General features: G+C 36.6%; 5 protein-coding genes and 1 non-coding gene across 7 annotated transcripts; 2 read left to right on the forward strand and 4 right to left on the reverse strand.

Moving 5' to 3' along the window:
• Positions 1 to 4,386: 4,386 nt before the first annotated feature.
• LOC130495171 (uncharacterized) lies at positions 4,387 to 8,405 on the reverse strand. The gene is made up of 3 exons (XM_056986417.1): positions 5,824 to 8,405; positions 5,214 to 5,728; positions 4,387 to 4,537 (listed from the first exon to the last, which is right to left on the reverse strand). Exons 1-3 carry the CDS (start codon positions 7,931 to 7,933, stop codon positions 4,487 to 4,489), a joined length of 2,676 nt encoding a protein of 891 aa, XP_056842397.1. The 5' UTR covers positions 7,934 to 8,405; the 3' UTR covers positions 4,387 to 4,486.
• Positions 8,406 to 12,338: 3,933 nt separating this feature from the next.
• On the reverse strand, positions 12,339 to 13,274 carry LOC108857508 (RING-H2 finger protein ATL77). Its single transcript, XM_018631500.2, has one exon. It carries the CDS (start codon positions 13,199 to 13,201, stop codon positions 12,536 to 12,538), a length of 666 nt encoding a protein of 221 aa, XP_018487002.1. The 5' UTR covers positions 13,202 to 13,274; the 3' UTR covers positions 12,339 to 12,535.
• Positions 13,275 to 16,423: 3,149 nt separating this feature from the next.
• On the forward strand, positions 16,424 to 17,664 carry LOC108862919 (uncharacterized). The gene is made up of 2 exons (XR_008946491.1): positions 16,424 to 16,782; positions 17,190 to 17,664. It is a non-coding gene; the product is annotated as an uncharacterized LOC108862919 (transcript).
• On the forward strand, positions 17,651 to 20,874 carry LOC108862918 (probable serine/threonine-protein kinase WNK6). Of its 2 annotated transcripts, XM_018637184.2 has the most exons (8): positions 17,651 to 17,788; positions 18,213 to 18,319; positions 18,504 to 18,541; positions 18,687 to 18,914; positions 18,998 to 19,218; positions 19,295 to 19,452; positions 19,530 to 19,953; positions 20,033 to 20,874. In XM_018637184.2, exons 2-8 carry the CDS (start codon positions 18,233 to 18,235, stop codon positions 20,563 to 20,565), a joined length of 1,689 nt encoding a protein of 562 aa, XP_018492686.1. In that variant the 5' UTR covers positions 17,651 to 17,788; positions 18,213 to 18,232; the 3' UTR covers positions 20,566 to 20,874. The 2 variants fall into 2 exon arrangements, with proteins under 2 accessions (XP_018492686.1, XP_018492687.2); XM_018637185.2 differs by lacking the exons at positions 17,651 to 17,788; positions 18,504 to 18,541 and having other exon boundaries at positions 18,249 to 18,319.
• A 395-nt stretch (positions 20,875 to 21,269) lies between these two features.
• Positions 21,270 to 21,937, reverse strand: LOC108862920 (putative 60S ribosomal protein L30-1). The gene is made up of 2 exons (XM_018637187.2): positions 21,724 to 21,937; positions 21,270 to 21,607 (listed from the first exon to the last, which is right to left on the reverse strand). The coding sequence occupies exons 1-2, from the start codon at positions 21,848 to 21,850 to the stop codon at positions 21,396 to 21,398; spliced, it is 339 nt and encodes a 112-aa protein (XP_018492689.1). The 5' UTR covers positions 21,851 to 21,937; the 3' UTR covers positions 21,270 to 21,395.
• Positions 21,938 to 25,110: 3,173 nt separating this feature from the next.
• Positions 25,111 to 25,918, reverse strand: LOC108860005 (protein IDA-LIKE 4). Its single transcript, XM_018633915.2, has one exon. The coding sequence runs from the start codon at positions 25,664 to 25,666 to the stop codon at positions 25,382 to 25,384; it is 285 nt and encodes a 94-aa protein (XP_018489417.1). The 5' UTR covers positions 25,667 to 25,918; the 3' UTR covers positions 25,111 to 25,381.
• Positions 25,919 to 27,170: the final 1,252 nt, after the last annotated feature.

Here is a 27,170-nt window from a genome sequence, read left to right on the forward strand (position 1 = left end):
CATTTCCTCGTAAATCACTCGCCTAAATTCCTCGTACAAACCACGTGAACTCGCGTCGTTACTTACACGTAAGATCCTTGAAATCATATCCTCGTAATTCGATGTAATATCCTTGAAAGGATTTCTCGTAAAATCGATGTAGAATCGTTGAAAGGTTTTCCTCGTAAAAACTCGAAAAGCCTTTCCTCGTAAAGACCTCGAAGACTTCCTCGTAAAAACCTCGAAACTATTTCTTCGTAAATTTTCTCGGAAACATTTCGTTCGTAAATAACTCGTAGACTTCCATTTTTCGAATTAATAAAAATTTTTGATAAATAATAATATATAATTTAACAAATAAAATATTTAAATATTGGATTTATAAATAAATTTTAAATAAAATTCACAAGCAAACAAAAATTTATATATAATTAAGTTTGGATTTTATAATACATAAACCGAAAAAAACTAAAAAAACTAAGGCTCGTCATCGCCTCGTAGAATTTCCTCGCTCTCCTCGTAACATCCTCCTCGTTATGTGTGCCCGATGACTCGCCTGGAATGGGATTTTTGTTGTTCATGTTCCTCAACAAAGCTTCCCATTCCGATTTGTGGACGCTATAACGTCGATGAAGGCTCGAGTCCACTCACACGGCTTTTGGTCGCGCCCAGCTCGGAACGCAAACTGAGTGACTTCTTCGTCTGCTCTGGGCATAAGATGATGTCGCTCTCGGGACATCATTGACGGAAACCGATCCCCAACGTACGTCCCTTTTTCTTAGGGACAACCTTAAAACAAAAAAAATTATATATTGTTAGTTAAATTTAAAAGGGATTTAATCAATTATAATTAAAAAGATATAATGTTAAAAAATTTACCTCCTCGTAAATCTTATCCACTTCAGTTGTGGATAAGGTAACTGGTAATTCCGTCGCCCCGTGACTGCTGGGTCAGCTGAGTCTGGCGCTCCTCAACCCGAGCAATTACGTTGTTGTAGATTTGCTCGACTTGCCATCCTAAAAACTGGCCCGCCTTGTTTTTGTGGGTCCGCTCGTAAAGTTCCGGAAGAGTCGGAAGACGTCCCAACTCTTTGGCCTAAAAACATTTAAGAAAATTGTTAGAAATAATATTTAATTATATTAAATAATAATTAAATATTTAATTACGTACCATTTTCAAACGGACACCGGCATGTGGTTTTTGGCCCGTAAGAGTGTAGCATCGGGCCGTTACCGTGCTCGTCTACCGTGTTACGGGCGGCAGCACAAATGTTTGCGATCCTAATGGAGTTAGGATCCTTCCAGTAAACGGATGAGGCCGTCCCAAACATCCGTGGTAAGCTCAGCGGGTTTGCCACGGGTGTACCCCTTGACGATCCAGGCACCCTTCCAGTTGCAAAACCGTGTCCGACAAGCGAACTTGCGCCTTTTCGTAAAACGCCTTCCTCACTCTCTCACTGACCCCGATGGACCAATGATACTTTTGCTGCAAAAAAAAATTAATAATTAGTTAATAAAAAAAAATTAATAATTAGTTAATAAAAAAAAAATTATTAATTAGAATTACTTACAGCGTAAATATTTGAACCACGTCTTTCGGATGTAGATCGGCGTCAAATTTCCAGTTTGGATGCGCCATGGAGAAGTAACCTTTAATCGTCTCGGTTACATCTGTCGCAAGGGAATTGTCAACCCCAAACCTGGAAAAAAAATGAAAATTTAAATTATTTAATGAAGTTATAAATTAATTAATTAATTTAAAAAATACACTTACCATAAAGTCCCGTCGGGTCTGTCGGGGTCTATGATTGGTAAACCAGCTCTGCCTGGCATACCAAGAATATCCTCGACAGTGTACTGCGAGAACGGAACAGTAGGTGGCACCATGAGATCGGGATGAACAGCGGCGGGGATCTCAGGAGGAGCCATCGGAGGAGGCACCGGAGGGAGCCATCGGAGGAACCATCGTTGAGCCATCGGCTGAGCCATCGGCTGAGCCATCGGCTGAGGCTGAGCCATCGGAGGAGGAATCGGAGGGAAAGAAATGCTGAGTCTCGGGAACAGACTCCTGATCTGAAGAACCTGAACCGCCGGCACCTGAAGAAGAACCTGGCGGGTCTAACTGACTACCAGGCTCACCGAATATCTCCCTGTAGTGAGCAGTAAGCATGCGCTGGCGAACCTGCAAAAATATATTTTTTTGAGATTATGATCATCAATAATTAAAAAGCTATCATCAATAATTTAAAAATCTATCTAACAAACATAAAATCCGTAAACCTATCTAAATTCTCTAAACTAACCACCTAAATTAACCACCTATCTAAATTGTCTAAACTAATAAAGGGGCGAGGAAATTACCATTTTCGGAGGAGAGAGGAATGGGAAAGGGTTAGAGACGAAATGGGAGAGGAAGTGGAGAGGAAGTTGGGAGGAATGGACAGTGTGAGGTTTGTGAGGTTGTATATATAAGTTACGGAGGTCTCGCAATTTCCTCGTAAGTTTACGAGGAATTAAAGAGGCCCGTGTTCCTCTTTCTCGTAAAAACCTCGTAAGCTTACGAGGAAATTGCGAGGCCCGTCCCAAATTAAACGATAAATTAGCGAGGCCCGTCTTTTTGTTACTCGTAAAACCCTCGTAACATTACGAGGAATTGCGAGGCCCGTCCCAAATAAACGATGAAATTCGAGGCCCGTCTTTCTGTTCCTCGTAAATGCTTCGTAAGTTACGAGTTATTAACGAGGTTATTTTCTAAACCTCTAAACTCTAAACCCCAAACCTTAAACCCCATCTTTTCTTATATTCTACTTCATATATTCATAACATATCAAACCTCAAAATTTATAACCACAATTCTTTAACTTCTAATATCAATCTCTTCTTCTAATTTAAACTTATACAAATCAAATTATTTATTTAAATATAATCATTTGAAGATTTGAAAATATATCTTTTGAAGATTTAAAAATATAATCTTTTGAAGATTTGAAAAATATAATCATTGAAGATTGAAAATATAATCTTTTGAAGATTTAAAAATATAATCTTTTGAAGATTTGAAAATTATTAATGGGGTTTGGAGTTTTGGGATTTAGACAAAAGAGATAAGAAAGATGGGGTTTGGGGTTTAGGGTTTAGGGGTTTAGACAACATATCTCGTTAAAACCTCGTAAACCTACGAGGAAATAACGAGGAAAAAAAAAAAAAAAAAAAAGCCTCGTTAATTCCACGTAAGCTTACGAGGTCGTTACGACGATTTGTGCTTACGTGGAATTACCGAGGCCCGTGTATTTCTTTTTTTCTACTTTCCTCGTCGTATTTCGTCGTAAATTACGAGGAATTAACGAGGTTTTCTTTCTAAACCTCTAAAATCAAAAACCCCAAACCACAAACACCATCTTTCCTATCTTCTACTCTTCATATTCCAATTCCAAACCTCAATCCTTTATTTTTCATTCAAAACCTCAAACCTCAATATTCTTAACATTTCAAACCTCAAAATTTATAATCACAATTCTTTAAATTCTAATATCAATCTCTTCTTCCTAATTTAAACTTATACAAAATCAAATTATTTATTTAAATATAATCATTTGAAGATTTGAAAATAATATCAATTTTTGAAGATTTGAAAATATAATCTTTTGAAGATTTAAAAATATAATCTTTTGAAGATTTGAAAATATAATCATTTGAAGATTTGAAAATATAATCTTTTGAAGATTTAAAAATATAATCTTTGAAGATTTGAAAATTATTAATGGGGTTTTGGAGTTTGGGATTTAGACAAAAGAGATAAGAAAGATGGGGGTTGGGGTTTAGGGTTTAGGGTTTTAGACAACATATCTCGTTAAAACCTCGTAAACCTACGAGGAAATAACGAGGAAATAAAAAAAAAAAAAGCCTCGTTAATTCCACGTAAGCTTACGAGGTCGTTACGACGTTTGTGCTTACGTGGAATTAACGAGGCCCGTGTATTTCTTTTTTTCTACTTTCCTCGTTATTTCGTCGTAAATTACGAGGAATTACGAGGTTTCTTTCTAAACCTCTAAAATCAAAAACCCCAAACCACAAACACCATCTTTCCTATCTCTACTCTTCATATTCCAATCCAAACCTCAATCCTTTATTTTTCATTCAAAACCTCAAACTCAATATTTTTTTTTATAATCGAATCACATGCATTAAGTCTGAAAATCAATCATCATTTAAACACACAAATACATCAATCAGATACATTTTCGTCATCACTAGAAACATCATCATTTTCATTAAACTCGTCTTCAACAGCTTCATCTGTGCCATCGTCGGTAAGATCTTCATACTCATGATTATGCGGATCAATGAGAAGAATGTCATCAATTTGTTGTTCAGGTTCCTCGACTTCATTTATCTGTTTCTTTGCAATGGTGGTTCTTCTCCACTTATGATTCGTCCTCGAGGTGTAACTTTGATCACGGATAACCAATTTATTCCCGATTCTCTCATCCGAGGGTATGGAAGGTAGCTAACTTGATCTGCTTGTGAAGCTAAGATGAAAGGCTCGAATTTGTTGTACCTGAAAATAAAGAAAACATAGAAATAAGCTTATTCTACTCATGTATGCCAAATAAAGAATTGTTGTACCTTCTTCCACCATTGACATCAACTACACCGAATTTGTTAACCGAACACCTCTGTTGACGACGGGGTCGAACCACTCACATTTGAAGAGGACGCATTTCAGCTTCAATATCCCTGGAAATTCCACTTCGATAATCTCTGTCAAGATACCGTAGAAATCGGTTTCCCCTTTCACACATATTCCATAGTTACTGGTTGCCCGCTGTCTACCATACTCATATGTGTGAAAAGTATAGCCTCGTGTGAAATACATCTGTGAAGTGGTGACCTTTACATGTGGAGATTGAATTACTCATGTAACCACTTAGGATAATCTGCATCGTCGTCAAAATCAACCTGCAAAAACAAAGTGAACGTTAAAATACAAATCATTTATGAATAAAGAGTTTGAGTTAATACCTGACTCTTCAACCATTTTATAAAGTGTTGATCTTTCCTTTTGTACGTCAGTTGTGGATATACCAGGGAATGTTTCTTCGACTTGTGAAAACAATAGGCTTGTAAAATCACTTTTTATATTAATTAATATTTGGCAATTATATATATGTGTTAATTTATATATACGTGTCCATTTATGTTACCTTTCAAATAACGAATCAATGGATCCTCACAATTAAGTAGAATATAGGTGTGTGCACTATGAGCGTCTTCTTCACTCGACCACCAAACCTCTTTTGATTTTCCACCCAGTCGCCCAATCTGGCTAAAGATGTCTGGAAAACACCAGCAACTGCGTATGTTGGCGCGACACCACCATCATCATATCTCCTTGGAGCTCTTTTCCGAGTACGTACTTTTGACGCAAAGTAGTACGATGTGAAGTGAGAAGTTTCTTCCGTCAAACTTCCAGCAATTATAGAACCTTCAACCTTTGCAAGGTTCTTTGCTTTTCCCTTCAAATATTTCATGGCTCGCTCATACTGATACATCCATCCGTAATGTACAGGTCCACGAAGCAATGCCTCATATGGAAGGTGGACAGCTAGATGCTCCATTACGTCAAAAAACCCAGGAGGAAATATCTTCTCCAAGTTGCACAATAAGATGGGAATGTTCTCTTGAAGCTGTTCCACGACTTCTACTTTAAGGGTGCGGGTGCTCAGATCCCTGAAAAATGCTCCAATGCCTTGTATATTCCAAAAACAATTATACACATATTAGTCATATATATTTCAAACTAAATCATTATATATAAAATAACTGCAATAATAAATATAGTACCTGCAAGTGCTTCATGTACGTTTGTAGGAAGTAGCTCCGCAAAAGCAAAGGGAAGTAGTCGTTGCATAAAGACATGACAGTCATGACTCTTCATCCCAGAGAACTTTTGACCCTTTTCAACGCATCTAGACAGATTTGAAACATACCCATCGGGGAATTTCACTTCTGATGCTACCCAGTTGAACAACACCGACTTTTTTTCTGAAGACAATCTGAATATCGGAACAGGAACTTGCCCATTGCTGTTTATATGTAACTCGCTTCTTGAGCAAATATCCGGCAAGTCTAACCTTGATTTTATGTTGTCTTTTGTCTTCCCCGGGACATTCAATATTGTATTCATGATGTTCTCAAAGAAATTCTTCTCTATATGCATCACATCGAGGTTGTGGCGCAGAAGAAGATCCTTCCAATATGGCAACTCCCAAAATATACTCTTCTTGTGCCAGTTGTGATGAACACCGTAAGAATCAGGCATATTAGGGGGAACATGCCAATTACCACCACGAGGAACTGTTTCCAAAACTCCATAGTAATCGAGTTGCTTTTCAGTTTCTTCTCCAGTTAAATATGGAGGAGGAGTGTCTCTCACAACCCTTTTGTGCCTAAACAATGTCTTGTTTCTTCGGTACGGATGGCCAATGGGAAGAAATCTACGATGACAATCGAACCAACTTGTCTTCCTCCCATTCTTCAGTTGAAACGCATCTGTCGCTCCATTACAATATGGACAAGCTAATCTCCCATGTGTAGTCCATCCCGACAACATCCCATAGGCAGGAAAGTCACTTATGGTCCACAAAAGCATCGCTCGCATCGTGAAATTCGTCTTCGTTGAGCAGTCATACGTCCTCTCCCCTGTTGACCACAAATCCTTCAACTCTTTTATCAGTGGTTGCAGGAAAACATCCAGCGACCTTTTAGGATGTTTCGGACCAGGTATTAATATGGTCAAGAATAGCAACTCCCGTTGCATGCACATCTCCGGTGGCAGGTTGTATGGCGTAAGAAAGACTGGCCACAATGAATATTGTCTCCCTGACATTCCGAATGGACTAAATCCATCTGTGCATAATCCGAGATACACATTCCGGATATTGCTAGCGAATTCCGGATATACTTTGTTAAAATGTTTCCAGGCTCTTGCATCTGATGGATGTGTCATCTCACCATCCGTCTGAGTATGCTCGGCATGCCATCTCATCTTTCCAGCAGTCTGCTCTGATTGGTACAATCTTTTCAATCTGTCTGTAATTGGTAGGTACCACATCCTTTGGTACGGTACCCTATTACGTCCCCGTCCTTGCGGCTTGAATCGTGGCTTCTTGCAGAATCGACATTCTTCTAACTTCTCATCATTTCCCCAGTAGATCATGCAGTTGTCGATGCAAACATCTATCATCTCCGAAGGCAACCCAAGACTATACACCAGTTTCTGAATCTCATAATAAGAATCAGCAGACACATTGTCTTCCGGCAAATACTCTTTGAACAAGTCTGCCCATTCATTCATGCAACTTTCCGGTAGATTGTGATCAGTTTTAATATTCATCATTCTAGCAGCCAACGACAATTTAGAGAGACCTTCTCTACAACCACTGTAAAGTGGTTGATTCGCCGCATTTAACATTTCATAAAACTTTTTTGCATCTATGTTAGGTTCTTCATCTTCATCATGAGCTACAAATGCATCAGTTACCATATCATGAACCCTATCAAAATCTACCATCTGCTCCTCCTGATGGTAACTAGGTTCATTATGCAAATGAAGAGCAACCGGTTCTTCCTGAAAATTGCTATTACTACTACTAGCTTCATTCTGATCATAATTATTATAACCTTCTCCATGTTGAAACCAGATATAGTAATTTGGCGTGAAACCTCTATTTATTAAATGCTTCCAAACATTTTCACGATTTGCCAATTTCGAATTGTTGCATTTCCGACATGGACAGAACATCTTACCGCTTTCTAGGGCGAGCGGTGTGGAATCTGCTTGATGCATAAATGTCTCCAGTCCCGCAATGTATTCTTTCGTCACTCTCCCGTTAGCATCTCTATGCATATACATCCACCTCCGCAACTCGTAGACATTCCCAGAGCCTGACATTTTTTTCCTTTCACGTTTTTCTTTTTTTTTCTTGTTGGTGTGTTTAAAATGATGTTGAAACTTCCATATTTATAGAAAATTTTCGAATCTGGTAGTTGAAGTTTTGCGATGAATTTGCGAGGAAAAGGTAGGTAGCAAAAAAAAACGTGCTTTAAAATTCTTCGTTAAGTTCACGTATATCATTTCCTCGTAAAGGTGACGTAAATTTACGTTGATTTAACGAGGAAATTATATTTCCAGTTTTCCTCGTAAAGATAATGCAAGCTTTACGTGGTTTTGACGAGGAAAATGTATTTCCTCGTAAAGACCACGTAAAGTTACGTGGGCTTTACGACGAAATGTTATCTTCGTTAGTTTACGAGAAAATAACGAGGTTTATTTCTTTCGTTGTAAATTCCTCGTAAGTTCCTCGTACATTTACGAGGATTATATTTCCTCGTTAACTTTCCTCGCCAAAATGCTGTTTTCTTGTAGTGCACATGCACTTCAAAATACTTTTAGGTTATAGATTTGATTTAGTAAAAGTGGTGAACGTGACCACCTAGTTAGGCTATAAAAGGAGAAACCGAGTACATGTATTGTACCCCATCTAGTTAGGTTACAGAGAGAGTATTTTAATGTATGATAGTTATAAATATCAAATCATCGTGGGCATGGCAAGTTAAAACATTAGCAACGATGCTACAAACTTGATCATGTTCAACCCCAAAAAATAAGAACTATGATTCATACTCTTATTTTTTGTTAAGGAGATGAAAATTAAAAGTCAACTTTTTGTGAGAGATCAACTTGAATCACACGTGCCGAGTGCAATCGAATTGGGATCTGGGAAAAAGAATGTGGGAAGGTTAAGCTGGCACCTCAGAAAACGTTGTGCCCATCATTACGAAACTACTTCTGATTTTCATCGCTACTAATATGATTACATTTGATTCTCACTATTTATTATATGAGTTATATGAGGCAGGCCATGTTCAAGTTTTATATTATAAAGTTCCATATATATGGCAGGCCACGTTCATGTCTTTTTGTTGAAGAAAAGTCAATTAAGGTTAGTTTTCCTGAATTTAGAATATAATTAATTGATCCTAGAGATCTAGCTTTTCTCCCTCTCAACTTTACTAGTAGTGGCACACCACAATCCACCCATAAAGCTTTTTTGCTTTTTTGAAATATGGATTTGTTACCTCTAAATTCATATGATTTAAGCCCTACATGTGATTAAAATCAGATGGATCATAGCGAGTAACTTTATCAAAAATAGTGTATATTTTTGGTATAAAGTTTTTTTCAGCCATGAAATTTCAGTTTTACCTATCAATATATTTTTCCGTTGATATTATACTTTATACTCATATTGTTAGACAATAGCATGAATTTATAAGTGTGCTAAAATAAAGTTTTTGAAAGAAAAGGATACGAGCATGAAGCATACATCCGTCCAATCATTGTTTTATTAACAAAACATACACATTAAAATATATAAATAAATAAATGAACAAGATATTAAGGTGTAGACAAACAAGAGATGATGCCACAATTACATAGATAACTGTTTTTTTCCTCTGTTTTGAGGTCTGATGTACTTTTACAAAATAAATGACATCGTCCAATTATTAAAGTTGGTGAATTATTATTTGAAGAAAGAAATTAGTACTGAATTATTTCAGGGATCAAAGATTGACAATAATAGGATCAAGAACCTAACCATTATTTGTTTTTGGTGAGACGAACCACTTGAATATCATGTACACATTACACCGGCAGGTTACGGTGTTTATGAACTTATGATTATGTGGAATCAATTCAGAAATTATGAAATTCGTAAAAAAAATTAGCAAAAAAAAACACATCCTTAAAACCAAATTATTATTATTTTTGTCACTTAAAACCAAATTATTAATTATTTTTTGGTTTTTTGGGCTTTTATTAATAGACTCAGAACGACCTGGCAACAACTGGTCCAGTCGCACAAGAATCCAAGACTACTGAAAATCTGTTGGGCCCAAGATATGATCTTTGAGAGTTTCAACTTGATCTTCATCAAGAAGGGAGGGATGAAGGTAGGCTTATATCTTTTTTGATTTTTTTTCAAAAAAAGAAGGTAGGCTTATATCTTTGTGATATTAATTTTAGATGTCCATGTCTCTATTTAGATGGGTTTTGAAAACCATGGGCCTTTGGACCACCTAAAGCAGTAGTTTAGTTCTTCTAGTGTTTAGCTGTCACTCGAACATTCCAAGGTTGTCTCTCTAGGACAGGGCGAATTATAAACCACAAATATATGGAAGAAGAGATTTATATTTGACAACATTAACAATGGTTATTAATTTATCGTACCATTTTACTTTTCTCTGATTAGTACAATATTAAAAAAAACCACCCATTTTGTTATCATCTGATTTAGACTCTATGGTGGTTTTCATATGCTCGGATCACATTCTATCTTAGACTTTATGGTGGTTGACTATTGGCCAAGCGTACTGCAAGCTCGTCACTAGCTTCCAATGATAACAAATGGAAGTACTACATCTTATGATAGAATGCAGTCCAAGTAAGCAAACTAGTGCGCATAAGAGGACTGATAGGACCATGACAACATTTGCATCAAAGCTCATATGGTGTGTATAGGAGTGAGATGCTTCATGAGCATCTGCAAAGGGAGGCGTTGCCGTTGTAGATGGTTAATAAGCTGTATGAAGTAGTTGACATGATAAACCTTGTTTGAAGAGTTAGTTAAGATAGATCTTCTAGGTTTTGTTCTAGGTTCTATATATATTGAAAAGGTACAGGTTTCATATATACTTTTCTCATATATAAATGGAAACTGTTTTAAACTGACTTTTTCTAAATTATGGTTGGTGGAATATGCTGGGGAAATTAACAAAGTCCTTTAGTGCTTCGTTTTATTTATATTTATTAGTCTTCATATATGGATTCTCCACTGAAAATCTTAGTGTGATTTCTTATTGAATATGAGTGGCCCATTCATACCATTTACTGACTTGTCTAGGTTCAGTCTCTAACTTGTATCTGGAAACCATGTGGCAGTAAATTTGGAAAATCAAATCCCTTAGAGTTGCTCACAGGGACACACATGTGCTTTAGCTGGAGCAGCAATGAACTTTCCCTAATCTTTGAGACAGCACTGAGATAACACACCTCTTGGGTCTTAGCTCATGTCACTGATCTCTCTCTTTTCCGTCTTAGGGCTTTTAGTATATCTTTTGTTTGATGCCAACTAAATTATGCAATGACATCCATCTATACTGATTATATTTGATTTAGATCCAAGTAATGCATTGATTAGGGGTGGATTGATGTGTATTATGAATGATGCAAGGCAGGGGAGATATATCCTTTGGCACCAGTCTCACTCTGAAAACTACATAAAGACTATACAAGCGTATCTGAAAATGATGTGTCTTCTTCTTTTGCTTATGCCACTATAGGTTCCAGCTACGAACATATAGTGGTTTGTTTTTTTATTCCTTTCCTGAGTGATTAACTCTGCCTTTATTGCTTTATGTTACTTGGGATACTAGGTTATCCTCGTGCATGCTTTGGTTGACATTCTTGATTTGATAGTCTTCCTACATCGTGATTATTAGAGTGGAGTAAAGAAAAGAGCATCAAGATGTGAAATAGATTAAAGAAAGAGCTCACAACAATGTCGACAGAATTTTTCCATTTTTTTGTGCATTTTTCTGGATTATCCGAATTGAACCTCTAATATCCATTATACTCATGCACCTTCTATACACATTGAGTGCACCACCATGCATCGGTTTCTCGTTAATCGTTCAGTTAGGTTCGTCTTTGTAATGTTTTTATCACTGTAAGCACATTGTTAAATTGGAGCTTTCAATTATGGTCTCATACCATGTGTGCCTTTGCTTGACATATTACAAGTATTCCCCAAGGTAGCTTTTAGGTTTGACTATCACCCACTCACTTGGGTGGATTTGTTTGACCTTATTATGAGCTGGGTCCATATAACTTTCCAGACACATAGAGCTGGTTTTTTTTATCATTAGAACTAATCATCCTTAATATACTTCTTACCCTCAATGCTTACAGTGGATCGGTTTTTGGGCATATAGACGATGTTACTTCGGATGGATTTGTAACTGATTAGAGCAGATCGAAGTTGCATCATTGTTGTCTTTGTTTTGCTTTCTTCATGCAATACCTTGGTGTCTCTGAACTTCACTGAAACAATCTATTGTCAGTAGTGGTTACTTAGTCTTGTCTGTGTTTTGTGATATGAAATGCAGAGGAATTCTCTGAAAAGTATTTATCAAACTTTCCTTCCAGATGACGGTTTCTATTATTAGCTTTGGATATGAGTACATGTATTTCTATTTGTAAATAGCTCATATACCACCTCCATAACACAGAAAAATCTGATGAACTTATGATGCCATGAAAAGCTTAAGATATATTCTCTTTACATTTTGAGCTTCAGGGCAAAATAAAAATAAACAAAAAGGCTCCATTGTGTTTGATTTTGGAATCCTACTGGCTAGAGACATAAACTCTGTTCCAATGTTGTTGACGAACTAAAATCTTGAAATCTAGTTGTTTATTCGCACATACTCTCTAGCTGCTTTCTCTAAAAGTGCTGACTCTTGCTTCAGGTTCTACAGGATCAATTCTCACCTCTATGCTCTCCCTTGGTGTTGCTTCAACCTCATCAGCTTCATCGCAATCTCCTAATATCTTTTGACATGTCTCAACCAGACAGTGTCTACATTTAGGACAAGTCATATGTTGTGTAAGCCACTTGTCGATACAACGAACGTGGAACCCATGGTTACACTTTGGAAGCAGCCGTATCTGTTCTCCAGCTACGAAATCAGACAAGCAAATGACACACTCTTCGCCAACCCCTGACAAGTTCATCTCAGGTGAGTAAGTCACTACCGGGAACATCTTGAGAACTTTCTTCTTGATGCCTTTGTTTGCTGCTGAGCCTCGTGGTGTGGACGGGATTGGGATGGGATCAGAGATCATGAAACTCGAGGAACGTCTAAATGCGCAACGGATTATGTAATGCAACCCTAGTGAGCAGATGATACCGCAGACAAGGATAGAGAGAAGCAGGAGAATGTTGCCGCTCAAGTTGTTCTTGTCAGGTACTTGAGCTTGTTGCTGTTGTATGTTGTGATGAAAAGGAAGCTGCTGAAGCAATTTTCTTGAGAGTAAGCTGTTGATGGAGTGTTCTTGGAAGGCTTGAGATGAAGAAGGTGAGTGATCTGAAGACATCTTTACTCTTTTTTTTTTCTCTTTTGATTTGGTTTCTCTTATGCTGTTTTGCTATGTTTTATTCCCTTGAATGATTGAAATTGTTGCTTATATATAAGCTTTAATGATACTCAGTTAGTGGGGGGCTACAGGAATTATATGTTTTAGAGATAATTAATTGTTGGTTATGGAAAGTTCCTTCTCTATCTCTTGAAATGAGATGAGGACTTTGGGACCCAGGAAGAGCTTATCCAATTCCATGAGTCCCCATGTGTACAGATTGTGCCTCCGTCCATATCTTTTCCAATTACAAAAGGGTTTTGTAGGGACAATCATATAGTTTTAGAAATACAATAATTGATAATATATTATTATATGATGCTTGCATTAATCAAGAGAAGTTGTTGTATCTCTATTATGATGGTCTGAAAAGAAGTGCTGTGTTTTGTTGCTTTTATAAATTCTCTGTATTATTGTGCTTCTCTTTCCATGTGTTATGTCGCTTCATAATTCTCTCTATATTTTAAAAATATCAAAATTTTTTTTTTAAATAATAGATAGTTTATTTATTTTTCTGGACATATTTTATTTTCTTGTGTAAATTTCCTGATTTGGAAATGATTGCGACTAAAGTCAGTGAAATGACTATATATGTAAAAAAAAAATAGAATTATGATTGCTTATAGTGGACGATTAAAAGATAGATCTATATGTTGGTTGTCATTAGACCATTGTTCTTTTCATTTCATAATTCATATCGTTTACTCTTTACAGGTAATATATGCAAAATCGTTCTTGATACTGTAATGATTTTCCAGGATCTAATCGATAAACTTGTCTCCATATATTTGAAACTTTTTCTGAATAATTTTGATATATAATATTTATTCGTTTTCCCAAAAGCCAATGAAACAAAACAGATGTAATCTGCTCTATAGCCCCTTTTTGATTCTACTCCACAAACGTTATCGTTTGGATTTTGGTTTTGTCTTTTGCGGCGTCATAATCTTTCCTAACCTTAATCTATGGTGCCATGTTTAGTTGCTTTTAATGAATGATTCCGCTTCATCGTTCTTATGTAATTATATAACTCAAACACAATTCTCCAACCTCCAGAGAGTCATCGGTCCTATTGATATGTAGAACGTATATTCGATTTCTACCATCCATAACATGATTTTTAATATAAGAAAATCGATATTTGGTCAAAAATAATATGAAAATCGATATTTGTTACTAGACGTGGGTATTCGAGGTCCCAATCGGATTTTGGTTTTATCTAATCGGGTTTCGGTTTTTCGAGTTTATCAAAATCAGCCCATTCGGATTATTTAAAAGTTCGGTTCGGGACCGGTTTGGATTCTATCGGGTTCGGGGTTAGTAAATCTTCAGAGAACCGGTACAACCCAATGTACTTTCGGGTTCGGGTCCCAATCGGTTTTTCGATTTAAAAATATCTGATTTATACCTACTTTGTAACCAAAACATAAGTAAAATTGGTTTGTTTTGGTTTTGAATACCTAATTTGTAATTTTTTGTAACCAGAACCATAAATAAAATCGATTTAAAAATAAGAAAATAACATCAATCATGATCATTCAAAATCAAACGAAAAAGAAATCATAAAACGAAAAGTACGACCTCATAAAATGAGAAACATTTTTTTACTGAAAACAAAATCTAAATCTAAATTTAAATATTTTAAAATTTAACAGCCACCTTTAATCATCAATCTTCATATATTAGAACCACCAACCTTTATGTAATAGATAAATATTTCAGATGTTCAATATATTTTAATATACTTTGAATACATATTATGAATTGAAATTATGTTTGGTATAGATCTTTTTGGGGTTTTGAATGTTTCGGGTTCTATCGGATATCCATTTAGATTCAGGTTCGGTTCGGGTAATACCCATAACCCGAAATACCAAAAAACAAGATCCATTCGGTATTTATGTCGGGTTCATATCGGTTCGGATTCATTTTGCTCAAAAGAAAAAATGATCTCGCTGATGAAGCTTATAAGATTTTAAACACTAATTAAATACTTTTTCTTTTCCTTTTCAAAAAATACATATATTTTTCATTAATTGAAAAATTAAATGATTTATACATATTAACTATTTCAATTTTGGAGTAGAAATGTTATAAAATCTTATAAGCCTCATCGGCGAGATCATATATATATATATATATAAATATTCCTCTTAATCAACATAGTAATCTTAGAGCGAGTATTCATATTTTTGTAACTAAAAAGGGGCTTTAGTGTGTATATATGCATTGATATGTTGAATATTCAATTATAGACAGAGATTTGGAGATAGATACAACTGAAATATGTGGTTGTGGACATGGATAGAGCACCCTCAAGAAACACAAGTGGGATACTTAGCTTTCTAACCCTGCTTATCTCAAATTTTATTTGCCTCTTTGATTATTTTAATGAGTGACTGAGAAGAAAGTTTTGAGAAATAGATTTCATCTCTCCGGTACTTGGTGCATCATGGGAAATATTTTGCATGTCACGTAGCCTAATGATAAGTTATAGAATTCGAATATATATAATCTTGTAGTACCTTGAGAGATTTCAAGATGAATAATGTTTTCCACATCGAAATTAACTAGTTCTGATTAAGCGTACATATATGCAGCATAGAATATTTTTGGAAGGTACGTATGTGTTGCTTAATTAATAAGATCAATAATTAAATATCAAGAACCAAAGAAAGACCAATAAGAAGACGCCGTGAAAGTCAGTGCTAGGAGTCGAAAGCTTGATTTTCTTATTTTTTTTTTAATTTCTTATTTCTTATCATTGAATGCATTATTAGTGTTTGTCAGATTTAATATTTTATAGAAATTTTTAATATACAATAGATAGAAAATCACTTAAATAATGGCATCATTTTTGTTTTATTTAGTTATGTGAAAAGACTATATGATCTTTTGTTCTTTCTTATAGGCCAGAAATATGTAGATGGGATGTAAAATGTAAATCATCTCTTCGAAGATGATCAAAACAGGAGGGCAAAGTTCAAGCGATATATTTTATGTCTTGATGATTTTTAATGTAAAGAAGAATTACAAGATGAGGCAAAAATTAATGGTACAAAAAGTACATAAAAGAATGTGGCTACTATTCATTAGTAGTCATATGCACAAGTTAAACAAAAATGACCAATGTATATGATAGACGATTACACAAGAATGATCTGGTTTCTTACTCAAAATGACCAATTGGTCATTAAAATACTCGGCGTAAACAAAACAAAAAACAATGATACGCAGTCGTTTAAAGTAAAAAAAAAAAGCGAATCTGGGAAGTCTAAAACCCTAATAGTAAAAACTCCAAATCTAATTTGTTAGTCACTCTCTCTCGTCGGAAGGAAGGAAGAAGAGGAAGATCTCAAGATGCCTCTGTACGACTGTATGCTTCTGTTCAAGCCAATAATCAGGAAGGAGGGTCTGATCGAGCTCGTTGCGCGCATAGGGAAACACGTTACAGCAAAAATGGCGTACTCACGGAGGTCAAATCATTCGGCAAGGTCGAATTGGGTTACGGTATTAAGAAGCTCGACGGTAGACACTATCAGGTAAAAGAAAACGCAGAGTGTTTCAATCAAGTGATTTAATTGAGTTCGTTTTGATTAGGGTTATCGCATTCCGATTCAATTGTAGATTTTAGGGTTTTTGGTTACTATTTGATTTTACATATCTCTGATCGATCCATATTTGCTAAAGAACTAAGCTTTGAGTTGGATTGTGAATATCTTAATTCACATTAGCCACAAAGATCGTTGATTTGCCTACTTGACCTTACGCCTAGTCACAAAGATTCTTGATTCACCTAGTTGAGCTTATAACAGAACAGCTAAGGATTTGTCCAAAAGAGTTTGATTGGGTATGCAGAACCATGGGGTTTGCTTAGTACCATTTTGTGCCCTTGGGAGATTTGAATGTGTATATATATAATTAATATATGGGGTGAATGGTGGCGCAGGGACAACTGATGCAGATAACAATGATGGCAACACCAAACATGAACAAGGAGCTTCACTACCTCAACAAGGAAGACAAACTCCTGCGCTGGCTCCTTGTTAAACACCGCGACATCAAGATTGGATCATCTGAAATGGAAGATCGTCAGGACGAGTTCAGCAGAGTTACTAACAGGAGCTTATATGAGGAATCCTCAACGGACGAAGAAGACGATATCCTTGGCTTAAGACGATGATGAGGAGACGAGGAAATCGTTTTTTACTCAGACCAGAGTGTGTGTCCTTCATCTTTGTCTTATGGTTTTATTGGCTGATAAATGCAAACATGTATTGACACGTCATCTTTGCATGGGCAGAGATGTGTCTCTGTTTTTAGAATTTTCTCATTTTTGATTTTAATTATTAAAAATAGAGGTGATCGTTGGTGAACAAAACACTTGTTGTCGTTGTTTCTATTTTTTACCCTTGGTCGCTCCATCTTCTTCGTCCATCGGTTTTCTCAATTAGGGTTTCCTCTCATTGTTGTTCTCCCCTTGTCCGTTCTCTTATCTCACGTTGGCGATTTTTATCAGACAAGAACAAAAGCTTCATCCCCTCTTAGGTAACTTCGAGGCTCAGAATCATACAACTCTGTTTTTTTTTCACTTTCTTTTGGGCGATACAAATATTTTTCATGGTATGGTTTGTTTGCATGGACGTGAAGTCTGTCTCTCTCGATTTGCTCATGTGGGTGTTTCTTCAAATGGTTCATGGTAGTTGTTTATGCATATCTTGGATGATAAAGATGCAACAATCCTAAACTTTTGACCTCTATACTTAATTATTGTTCTTGTATCTGTTGATCGGAGCTTTACTCAATTAAAATGATGAAAAGTTGGATTCAAGGTTGTATTAGCGTTGTGGGGATGATAACTTGTTGTCTTTGAATATTCTTTCGTTGAAAAATGTTGCGCTCGAAAATAATCTAAGGATCTTTTAAAGATTCGGTGTGTGTTTTTGCATTGTTGGTCTTGTGAGCCTTGCAGGTAAGGAGGTTTAGGAAAATATGGATGGTTCAGAGGATGGTTCTGTTCTTCACGAGCCTCCTGACCCCGAAGTGGTCGAAGTTGATCCAACTGTTCGATATATACGGGTACGAGGAACATGCCTAGAATGCTACTCTTTTACTCTCACATGGTTGTATTCTATAAAACCAAACATAGATCGATTAACTAAGATCCACATCTCTCTTGTCTTGTTTTACTTTTTTCATATGTGTAAGGTTTGAGTTATAGTATTATGGTTATTGATCTTTATGTTGGTTATCCATCTTTCAGTATAAAGAGGTTATAGGAAAAGGCGCATTCAAGACAGTGTATCCTTGTTCTCGGTTCATATAGATACTAGTTACATTCTGAGACGAGATTGTTCTTTGTAATCAGAAGCTCTCTTGTTGTTGTGTTCTCTATGTTCTTGGCACCTTTTTCTCGGTTTGTAATCTTTAACTCAGAAGATATCAGTTACAAGGCCTTCGATGAAGTAGATGGGATTGAAGTAGCGTGGAACCAAGTACGAATAGATGATGTTTTGCAGTCACCAAACTCCCTGGAGCGTCTGTACTCTGAAGTGCGTCTTTTGAAATCATTGAAGCACAGTAATATTATTAGGTTCTATAACTCATGGATCGATGATAAGAACAAGACAGTGAACATCATAACTGAGCTTTTCACTTCAGGGAGTCTCAGAAGGTATGTATCTATCACCCAACACTTGTCTCCTCTTTATTGCTTCGTGTCATTTTGGAGCTTAAGTGCATCTCTATTGGTTGTAGTTACCGTAAGAAACACAGAAAGGTGAACATGAAGGCTGTCAAGTGTTGGGCGAGACAGATTCTAATGGGTTTGAGATATCTCCACACACAAGAGCCACCCATTATACATAGGGATCTCAAGTGTGATAACATCTTTATAAATGGAAACCATGGAGAAGTGAAGATAGGTGATCTTGGTCTAGCCACTGTCATGGAGCAAGCTAATGCCAAAAGTGTGATTGGTATAGTTTTCTTCACATTGCTTACTCTTTCTGCTTTTAACCAAAAACTTTGAAGTGTTTACTATGTTACCAACAGGAACCCCAGAGTTCATGGCACCTGAGCTTTACGATGAGGACTACACCGAGCTGGCTGATATCTATTCATTTGGGATGTGTATGTTGGAGATGGTGACATTTGAATACCCTTACTGTGAATGCAAAAACTCTGCTCAGATATACAAGAAGGTCTCATCGGTGAGTTTAACTGCAATAGTCTCATTAGTTTGTTGACCAAGATCTTAAACCTAATCTTGGTTCTTGTTGGTTTCAAGGGAATAAAACCTGCTTCACTCTCTAGGGTACAAGACCCTGAAGTAAAGCAGTTCATTGAGACATGCTTACTCCCTGCATCAGAGAGGTTATCAGCAAAGGAGCTTTTATTGGACCCTTTCCTTCAAGTGAATGGTTTAACGATGAACAACCCTTTACCGCTTCCTGACATTGTAATGCCCAAAGAAGGTGCGTTTGGAGAACGTTGTCTTATGTCTGAAGGCCCTCCTACAACACGGCGTAGTAGGTCAATGTCTATAGATCTTGATGATGACAACAACCTGCCTATTGTTACCTTTTGCGACAACTCGGGATCTAGGTGTATTGAGGTTAGACGTGCGAAGAGAGGGAACTTCTTTGTCCTCAAGGGTGAAGAAAACGATGAACACTCTGTCTCGTTGATTCTTCGAATAGTAGATGAGAATGGTGAGGCGTTTTGGTTTCAGATCCAGTTAGGTTTCTGCTTTATGATGCTTAGTGTTTTAACGGTTTGTTGTTGTTGCAGGAAGAGTGAGGAACATTCATTTCTTGTTCTATCAAGAAGGTGATACTGCTTCAAAGGTGTCGAGTGAGATGGTTGAGCAGCTTGAGTTAACTGACCAGAACGTCTCGTTTATAGCCGAACTCATTGATATTCTCCTTGTCAACATGATACCCACATGGAAAACTGATGTTACGGTCGATCATCTCATTCATTCCCAGCTGAATCAGAGCTCAAGAAGCCATCAGAGTGCACATAGACAAGAGGAGAGTGCTTTTCACGACGCTTGTGAGTCGGTTCGTCACTCGTGGAACTCTGATTGTCGAAGATCAGAGGAGGAATATAAGCAGTGTGTGGATGGTGTTAAAGGAGAAGACATGAGCTCCAATCAAGAAGAAGCAGAGGAGGCAGTTGATCCGGTGAGGTTGAGAGAGGAACTGGAGGAGATAGAAGCTAAGTATCGGGAAGAGATGAAAGAGATAGGAAGGAAAAGAGAAGAAGCAATAATGGAGTCAAAGAAAAGGTTGTCTCAGAAGAAGACTGAACAGGTTGGTTGATTGAGTAGCTAAAGAACACACAACAAAGAAGTCATCGGTGGTTTGTCTTTTTTTTCCTATTGTTTCTTGAGCGCAAAGAAAAGCACTCGTCTCCCTGAAAGTGTAGAAAGTTTCCTACAGGATGAAGAGTGTCTCTGCTTACGGTTGTTTCTTAAATGGTCGCGGTTAAAGATTTTGGGTATATGGTCGGATGTTAAGAACCCAAGGATGATGTTAGAAAATGTCACGTTTCGTATCCTCTTTTTATTTTGTAGAAATATGATCAATGTAAAGATGAATTAAACGTATAACATTCAAGTCTTTGAAGAACACGCAAGTGCTTGATAAAGCAGAGAAACAGGATGACAAAATCATAACAATCGATACACAATACCAAGGCAAGATCAGGCAAGAGACATCATAAGTAGCAGATGCCATTAACAGAAGTACATGAGCTCCAACCGAACCAGTAAGTCCGGAGGAAGAAGAGAAGTTCAGCCAAGTACCAGTAAAAGACGAGATAATAGCAAGGAGAAGAAAAGCAGCTGAAATAGAGAAATATGATTGGGTGGCAAATCAGTAAATAACAACGACCGTTTTCATTTTCGTTTTGTATTTTTCCAATCTTTGTTAAGTTTGTTGGCTGAAGAATAAGTGAACAAGTCTATAGCAATTGGGAAAAAAAGTTAACCTAAAGTTTCATTTCATGCAACTGGTTCCATCAGTAGAGACGAAACTGTAATTAAGGAGTTTAAGAAAGAAACCAAACACATTCTGTCTTTTCCAAGAACACATTGCATAAAATCAAACAAAACATGGCTAAGACCGTAACAACCGAACAAAACCAAAAATCACTGGTCGCCAGGAAGTGACTTGATGATGTCGGAATCACCAGGATCAACGATGCTGAGGCAAGAGACACGGAAGTACTTTCCACAAGCAGTACCCAAATCGACATTGTTGCCATTGTAATGATGAACACCGACTTTAGCAAGCATAGCGTAGTACTCGATCTCTGATCTCCTCAACGGAGGGCAGTTGCTCGAGATCAGAATCAACTTACCTAACACACACACACACACAACATATCCAAAACATCCCATTCTACCAATTATACTAACAGAATTTTTGACGAATACAAACAAACAAATCAATCGAATTGACAGTGAAAGTGTTTACCTTTGGAGCTGCGAAGGGATTTGAGAACAGATTTGTAGCCGAGAGTGTACTTTCCACTCTTCATGACCAGAGCTAATCTGCTGTTGATTCCTTCATGGGACTTCTTCGTCTTCTTTGCCGCTACCATTTTTTCTCGACCGCCGGGAAGAGTTGCAGATCTCGCCGGGTTAATAGGTTGAGAGGCCTTTCGGGGTGAACGCAGAAAGCTGTTGAGCGGCTCAAAATGTGAATTTATATTAGAGAAGAGAGATGAAGGAACCCTAAGGGCCTTTTTCAAGAGACGAGGCCCACGGCCCAATAGAAACTTGAGCTAAGGCCTACTCAAGAAATCATTAAAACTCATGGTGTTGAGGACTAAAACACTATTGCCATAACCCAAATAAAAGAACACATGTGAAACCAATATACAGAGTGTGATGACAGTTCTTATAGAGAAGGTGAGCAAATAAACTTCAACGTTGAGTAGTCTTACTTTACCACACAAGATCAAAGAGCTTTCGATCACGCTTGCAATGGTTAACAAATTGCAGTAGTTTCTCGATCTAAGCTGCAATGGCTTGTTGTTATATGTTTTTTTTCTTTCAAAATATATGAGAGCATTTTCAGTGTTGAGGGATTAGGAAAGTGACTCTTTTATTTAACTATATAATTTAGTTTAAAATTATGAAATTAATCACGTGTTGACAAATGTTATATGGATAATGGATTTCTCATACGTTTTTAAGGTCTTCTCCCTCTCTTTCTATTTTTTATTTTTATATAACATATTCACTTAGAAATGCACATTGGAATGCGTTAGGTATGGTCTGGTGACTCTGGTCTAGTTTTGATGAGCTTTTCAATTGTGGAACAAGTACAATTATTTTGATCAACTTAAAGTATGATTAACTTTTTTCTCTTTGGATAGGTTCGGTTAATCAAAATGGAACAGCAAAAAAAAGAGATGGAGCGCCATTCATGAGTGTACAGCTTTTGATAAATTAGAAACTAGATTAAATATGTGTTGTTTGATTAAATATAGTAAAGTTAGATAACATGCGGTGAATATTGCTTAGTAAAGTGATATAATAATGAACAATTGAGAAGGTACATTGCATACGTGTATTTGTAATTTAAGAATCGATTGCGGAATTAACGGATATTAATCAAATCATTCTTTATGCCCATTATACGTACCCATCATATCGTACGAATCATGCCATGTTCGCCATTACTCTTCCAATTTAACGAGTCATCATATTACATAATTTCGAGTTATAATTATATGTTAATTACGTACATGTAATTCTCTAGAAAATATGAAGATATTAAAGTAATCAAAAGGAAAACAATAAAAACTCGTTATCTAGATTAACTTATATAGTTTCTGTGAGCTCTTTCTATGTAGCTCTATCTTTTGGCGGCACATCTTTCGGCTTCTCTGTCTAGTGTAGGGGTTGGTCTTTTTCAATTCGATAATCAACACTTAGTTATGTTTTTTTTTTTTTTTTGGTCAAACACTTAGTTATGTTTTCATTGAACCGTAATAGACAACTTAAAGAAAAATGTAGTATACATACATGCATTTATATATGTGAAATAAATTAATAATAAATAATCGTTATAAAAACCTATTTGGTTATACGTACATAATCTTTCTCTAAATCTCACATTTTCTTAAGCAAATATAAATTCTTGTCTTTTTAAAAAAAAATATCTGCTTGTCTTTTTTTTGTCGGCAATATCTGCTTGTCAAGCAATGAGTTATTAAAAAAAAATGAGTTATGTTTTTTAAAAATAAATTTTGGGTAAATTGATAGTACTCTTAACAGTTGACAAAAATAGTATTTTTAAAAATCGATCAATAAATAGAACGTAAACGAGTGTCAAATCAATCCGGGCGTGGCGGGTTGGGTTACTGGACACTCTGCATGACGAAGGCTATTATTATTTTTACGATTTTACGCTAATAAACCAACCTTTGCGTGATTTTTTTTTTTTTTTTTTCGTCAAGGATTATATTAATAATATTGCAATGGGCCGAACCCAAAATTACACAGTCTAAGCCCACTATTACAAGGGCACAAGCCCATAACAAAAAGGCCACAAACCAGCCAGCTAAATGGGCCTACGCCTCAACCCAATATTGATCCGACGGCTTCGGCAGGACCACGCATCCAGTCCGCCTCAACAAGAACGATCTCCTCTGCAGTACGCCGTCGGCTCCACAACACCACCACTCGTTACGTCGGAGCTCAGAATCCTGCAGAGCCTCCGACTAAACCATTTTTTCTCTTTTACGCTTTGCTTCTGCTACAGAGAGAAGCCTCGATCCAATCGAGCTCTCAACTGATTCAGAAAACCGTAAACCAAACTGATCTTCTCCGCCATGTCTTCACGCCAGCGGTTTCCATCGATACCTCCGACTTTGAACCCCATCAAACACTGGACATGCGAAGCGATAACCACAACTTTTCTTCCTTTGACCCTCGTCACCGAAGCCGGAAAGCTTCATCGTCAACTGAGAAACCAACCGCCGTGACCCAAACACCATCTTAAACGGCACACCGCCGATGTAAAAACCAAAAAAAAATAAAAAATAAAAAAAGAAAATTGGTAGCTTTAACCCAAAAGACCTCGGGTTCTTAAACGGCAGTGCGGAACTTTGTGAGCTTCCGCCCTCCGTGAACAAGAGCCGGCGAAGGCGAAGACAATAGAGACTCCCCTTCCCGGAAACCGAAGGCGGCGACGGTGGATCTGTGCAAGCCTCCACCTCCCGCAAAACCGACGCCGACGGATCTAGGTAAGCCTCCGTCCCTCGGAACACAACCGCTAAGCTTGCAAAACGCTCCCTCTCCGCCGAAAACCTTCAAACTGACGCGTCGTAACTCCAAGAGCCGATCCACCGACAAGGGTAGACGCAGAACCAGAGATCGGACAAGGCGTACGATGAGCGGACGGCAAAGGAGGAGCACATACGGATCCTTTGCGTGATTTTTTGGACTATCTTATTCACTCTTTCTATTTTTCTTTTTATTATTCTGTATTATATTTTACAAATATAAAATAGCTTCATGCACTATATAATTATAATATAGTATATTTTTCATCCAATAATATAAGAATTAAGATACATATTTTTCTTCTTTTCATAGCTCATTGGTTGAACGAGTAAAAGATGACCCACGGTGTTCTCTGGACGGTAATGAAGCTGTTGGCCTTTCTTTTTAAAATACCATGATTTTCCCAATTTCTTACCAATTAAACTTTACGAAATGCAATTATCAACAGCGTAAAACAGTTTAAAAAAAAATTATCAACAGCTTTGTATCAGAAATAAATAAATGATTAATTAGCTGAAAAATACTAAAGAAGTTAATTACGCATTGAAGTAACGAGAATGTTGCATATAATTAATAGCTCATCACGTAAACTTTAATTACATCCAGACCTACTCACGATATATTTTACTTCTATTCTAAAGAGTTTACATAAACCAAAAAATAACAAAAAGATCGAGGAAATAATTAGAAGAGGTCAAACATCTGAAGCCCTACGTACATGTCAAAGCAAACATCAGAGATCGATGAATGGTCTTCTACTGTTATCTTGTGTATGAGTGCATATTACATTATATTATATAAAGTACTCTAGGGAGAAAGAGAAAGACAGAGCGTGATCACGGAGACAACAGGGCTTGTAGGCCAATGTCGTTGTGTTTTCTTGAAGGACCAGAAGCTGGAACAGGGAAGTGCCTTGGCAAGAACCCTAAGAAATGGCCTCTCCTCATAGTGTTTTTGTTGTGATCGTTATTGGGATTTGTATAGAAAACGCTTGATGGTGACGAGGCTCTTGAGGCGTCGCAGTGGAGAATGAAAAAGAAGCAGAGGATCATCAGAGGAAGAAGAGCTTGTGGGTTTACTAATGATCTTTTTCTCCAGTAATGTGGATATGTGGGAACCATTTTTAGGATTCAAATCTGAATCAGAGGAAGAGATCAATAGGTGTGGTTTTTGTTTGTTTCAGTTTTGGGGAAGTGGGTTTTGGCTGAGGATTTTCGATGGAGTAAAAGATGGCAAGTGGTACTGAGGTCAGCAGATACAGAGAGAGATGAGCTTTTGAAAGCAACCTCTTTTGAATAGGTCTCTCTTTGGCTGGAAACAATTATAATGGCCAACAGAACTAAATAAAGGTAAAGGGAACTGAACATAATTTATTGCATTATACTTTTTAAATCATGAGCTGAAATATATATTAACATATAATTATAATCACTTGCGTAAATATATATATTTTTTAGAAAAAAATGTTTCTCTTTTGCGTGGAAAATGTATCCCTTTTTATATAATAGAAAAAATCATAGATTTGGAATTTATTCTTTTATATGCATGCAGTGTCAGGTGGCCCGGGGGGCATGAGAAGCAGACTATTAGGAAATAGATAGTATTAAAACGAAAAAGCGATAATATAGTATTTCTAGACATGTTTTTTTTGAACAGCTTTTAGACATGTTTAAACCTTTTTATTTCTTTAAAATTTCACTATGATACCATTTTTATGCTATAGCCTATATGTTACTTAAGAGTTCACTAAAAGGATTTTTCCACAATATCTGCTAATGTATTTGCCACACAGTTACCACTTCTAATCTCTCCATACCGAAAAGGTAAATGATTTGCCTTCAGCCAGTAGCTTTAAACGGTATGCTTATTTTTGTTGCAAACTTTAAAAAACGTATGTCGACATACTAAAACTAGTATACGTACTTCTTCTCACCGACTTCATGATGTCATTTGTCTCTCAGATTTTGTAAATTCAATGTAACGTGAACTTGTATAAGAAATTAATTATATACATCCGGCGTAGTGTCCTATCCTATGCATACGTTACTTATATCACACAATGTTTTGCAGAAAATTGTTGAAATAATGCATTAAAAGTTTGAAACATACAAATGGTCAGAGAATTAATAGTTTATAATAGGAATTTGGATGGTCAATAGAGAAAGGTTTTTGGGTCCTAGCTAGTCCCCAAAGTTAAGGTTAAGAAGATAGAAAGTGGGAACAAGTTCCTCTGTCCTTTTTATTATATTCTCAGAGTCTGTTTCTTGTCTTTTGATTTTACTATAACTAATGTTGTTTTATTTGGTTAGTGCCACTTGTAGAGTCTGATGAGCCAACCATTTGCACAAGTGCTATTTCTTGTTGTCAACGATTAGACTCCAATTACTTAATTAACAAAGTTCATAATTTGACAAAGATAGAGAAACTTGGAACCGTTTGGCTTTATATATCCACTTAACAGTTAACACTATAAAGCATCAGCTCTCATAAAAACCGTATGAATTTCTCAAAAACTAATATACTGAAAGAAAATGTGTATGTACGTGAGGAATCATTTCTATTATAGATTTTACTTCTCTTGATTACATATAACTGTAACCAAAAGATTTCCCGTATATTAAGGAA

This window comes from Raphanus sativus, chromosome 5 (assembly GCF_000801105.2).
Source record: "Raphanus sativus cultivar WK10039 chromosome 5, ASM80110v3, whole genome shotgun sequence".
In the NCBI taxonomy this organism is placed as follows: Eukaryota; Viridiplantae; Streptophyta; class Magnoliopsida; order Brassicales; family Brassicaceae; genus Raphanus; species Raphanus sativus.

What these genes read in the sequence shown, in the direction of transcription:
- LOC108860005 (XM_018633915.2), bottom strand. Translation starts at nt 25,666, where the DNA reads ATGGTTCCCACATATCCACATTACTGGAGAAAAAGATCATTAGTAAAC.
- LOC108862920 (XM_018637187.2), bottom strand. Translation starts at nt 21,850, where the DNA reads ATGGTAGCGGCAAAGAAGACGAAGAAGTCCCATGAAGGAATCAACAGC. An exon ending in ATCCCTTCGCAGCTCCAAAG is followed by an intron (nt 21,608 to 21,723) that starts GTAAACACTTTC and finishes TGTGTGTGTTAG; the next exon opens with GTAAGTTGATTCTGATCTCG.
- LOC108857508 (XM_018631500.2), bottom strand. Translation starts at nt 13,201, where the DNA reads ATGTCTTCAGATCACTCACCTTCTTCATCTCAAGCCTTCCAAGAACAC.
- LOC108862918 (XM_018637184.2), top strand. Translation starts at nt 18,233, where the DNA reads ATGGATGGTTCAGAGGATGGTTCTGTTCTTCACGAGCCTCCTGACCCC. An exon ending in ACTTCAGGGAGTCTCAGAAG is followed by an intron (nt 18,915 to 18,997) that starts GTATGTATCTAT and finishes TATTGGTTGTAG; the next exon opens with TTACCGTAAGAAACACAGAA. An exon ending in TAATGCCAAAAGTGTGATTG is followed by an intron (nt 19,219 to 19,294) that starts GTATAGTTTTCT and finishes TGTTACCAACAG; the next exon opens with GAACCCCAGAGTTCATGGCA.
- LOC130495171 (XM_056986417.1), bottom strand. Translation starts at nt 7,933, where the DNA reads ATGTCAGGCTCTGGGAATGTCTACGAGTTGCGGAGGTGGATGTATATG. An exon ending in CGTACATGAAGCACTTGCAG is followed by an intron (nt 5,729 to 5,823) that starts GTACTATATTTA and finishes GGAATATACAAG; the next exon opens with GCATTGGAGCATTTTTCAGG. An exon ending in CACCTATATTCTACTTAATT is followed by an intron (nt 4,538 to 5,213) that starts GTGAGGATCCAT and finishes CTTTATTTTCAG; the next exon opens with GTACAACAAATTCGAGCCTT.